This window comes from Musa acuminata, chromosome BXJ2-4 (genome assembly GCF_036884655.1).
Source record: "Musa acuminata AAA Group cultivar baxijiao chromosome BXJ2-4, Cavendish_Baxijiao_AAA, whole genome shotgun sequence".
NCBI classification, from domain to species: Eukaryota; Viridiplantae; Streptophyta; class Magnoliopsida; order Zingiberales; family Musaceae; genus Musa; species Musa acuminata.
Window position 1 is genome coordinate 33,138,427 of NC_088341.1, and position 2,618 is coordinate 33,141,044.

Genomic DNA, 2,618 nt, shown 5'->3' on the forward strand with positions numbered 1-2,618 from the left:
ATTGCTCTATTGCGTTGTGGCTATCGCCACCTTGACGACAGTAGCCTCTGCGCGAGGCGAGTGGGAGGGGTGGGCCTCTGTAAATAGAAAAGAATCAAAGGGCCATAGGGTTAAGTTGACAAGGACCTCTATAAATAGAGGTTAAATTGATAGAGAGCCTCTATAAATATGGGAGAACCAGAGGGCAATCGGTTGGAATTCTTGGCTGTCACATTCTATTTTACTCTTTCTTTCTCCTCAACCAACATATATAGAGATTTGGGCAGCGATTCGAGAAGCGTTTTTGCAGCTCCTATGGTGTGGATCGCCGCAAAAGAGGATGATACTTAATCTCCTTTATCCTCGCCCGCAACGACGAACACCTTTTTGAAAAATCTAGGATTTTTGTTTTCTATTCTTCCACTACACATGTAATGCCGCCCCTAGATTTCTACCGTTATAAATTCTTTTTAAATATACTATTAAAAAAATCATATAAATTCAGATATCATAAAATAATATATACTTATAAATGACCAACAGCCACCTTCCTATTTTCGAGACAGCATTAAATATAATTATCAGAAAGCATCAGCTCTGGAAACCAGCACGTTACTTTGAAAGCATCACCAGAAATAAAGAAATAAAGATTACATCTCCTTCAGGAGATATGACGGTGGAGGCAACACAGTTGCCACAAGCACCCTCTTCATGTTCTCGATCTCTATGCATAACATCTACAGCCTGTTTCATTTTCCTCGAACATTTGATTCTGCTGAAACAGCAATTTTATTTCAGTCGATGATTGCAGCTGACACTGGGCAATACGTGATTATAATTAGTAGGGTTCACGTACTGGAAACAACGACAAGATCAAGCACGAGCACAAACATTTCAGCTTCATCAGCAAACCTCACTCGATCTCCAGGCAGATCTATTCAGGAAGAAGTTTCAGGCCACTGAGGAAGTGCCTCTCGAACACATCCATCTGATGCTGCTCGAATGATAAGCCAATTTCCACGCCATCTCCACTTCTGCTTTCCTGCAGCCATACGGCTCGGCTCCTATGCATCACAATCTCAACCTTCACCGGTCTTCCCCACCCGAAATCAGTATCGTAAACTTTGAACTTGGGTGATCCCGCCAGGGTCATGGGAAGTTTTTGCGTGGCGTGATGCCATCTCTCGCACATGCCGTGCACACCCTTAAGGGCGCCGTGTTTCAGGTCTTCTATAGCCTTCCCGATGGCCTCGGAGGCGGCGAAGATGCCGTCCTCCCCGACCAGATCGCTCACCTTCACCTCCACAAAGCACGGGACGATGCAGTTGCCGAAGTATGTCTCGGGCACTGGCGACGGCAGACGACCCCGGGCATCCGCCGTGAATGTGAAGTGCGCGGTCTCGTCGCCTGCGTCGCCCAACGTCTTCATGAGGCAGACCCACACGTACGCGTAGGTCACCACCACCGTCGAGCAATGGAAGGTGGTGTTGCGCTCCCCGGCCTTGGCCATCACCCAGCACTTGAGACGCCGGATGTGATCTTGTCCGAGGGCGAACGTGGCGGTAACCAAGTTGGAGGCTAGGGTCGACGCTTCACGGGTCCCGGAGCTCTCGTAACCTGGAATGAAGTTGACGGAACGCAGCTGAAGGGGATTAGGGATCGCCGTCCTGTCGAATAACGGTGCCGCCGGCTCCACGATCTCCCCGGCTCGGCAAGCGGACGCCCACGATTTCACGAAGCGCGTGAAGCTCGTGCCGTCGCACGCGACGTGATGCGCCCATATCCCGATGGTGAAGCCTTGGTCGAGGAACACGGTGACCTGCACAGCCAACAAGGGCTTCGCGGCACCCGACCAGATCGGCCGGGGCGCCAACCGCTGCAGCTTGGACACGTCGCGCGCGTAGTCGCGAGAGAGCTCGTGGAACCCGCTGTCGCACTCGGCCAAGACGAATGACACTGATTCGCCTTCGATCCAACCGACCTCGGAGACGTCGTCGTGGCTGGAGCATCTGAGGTTGCCCGCCAGCGGGTAGAACCGGGCAAGCGCGATGGACAAGGACGACTTCAGCTTCGGCAGTACCGAGTCGGCGAAGACTGCAGCGGGGTGGGGGAAGTCGTAGAAGAAGAGGCGGCGGAAGGGACCGGAGGTCGACCAGAGGACGTCGAAGAAGGTGAGCGGAAGAGAGGGCGGCGGCGCCGCCGATCCCATCGATGGGAAGATCCGCGATTGCTCCAACACTCTCACTTCTCCGGCCGACTCCATCGTAATAGCTACGCTTCGCTCGATTCCCCCTTGACAACACGAGATTCACAATGGCAATAGGCTCGTTGGAAGTTGGAGCTTGCTTTATGCGCGCCTACGATCCGTGATCGGAAACCTCAGAGCTCGTCCACTGGACTATGGGCTTACCATGTGATAAACGCGGGATTCTTTCTCGACTGCGTTCCTCGACATAACGTACAGTTTACAGCGCTAATTAATATCCTATAATTAATTATGACTAGTACATCGGTACTAATAATTTAAAAATAATATCGAGATTCATACGCTTTTCAAAATGAAGATCATATATATATATATATATATATATATATATATATATATATATATATATATATATATATATATATATATATAT

At 50.0% G+C, this 2,618-nt stretch overlaps 1 protein-coding gene across 1 annotated transcript; it reads right to left on the reverse strand.

Moving 5' to 3' along the window:
* Positions 1-726: 726 nt before the first annotated feature.
* On the reverse strand, positions 727-2,379 carry LOC135609134 (malonyl-coenzyme A:anthocyanin 3-O-glucoside-6''-O-malonyltransferase-like). Its single transcript, XM_065102228.1, has one exon. It carries the CDS (start codon positions 2,240-2,242, stop codon positions 914-916), a length of 1,329 nt encoding a protein of 442 aa, XP_064958300.1. The 5' UTR covers positions 2,243-2,379; the 3' UTR covers positions 727-913.
* Positions 2,380-2,618: the final 239 nt, after the last annotated feature.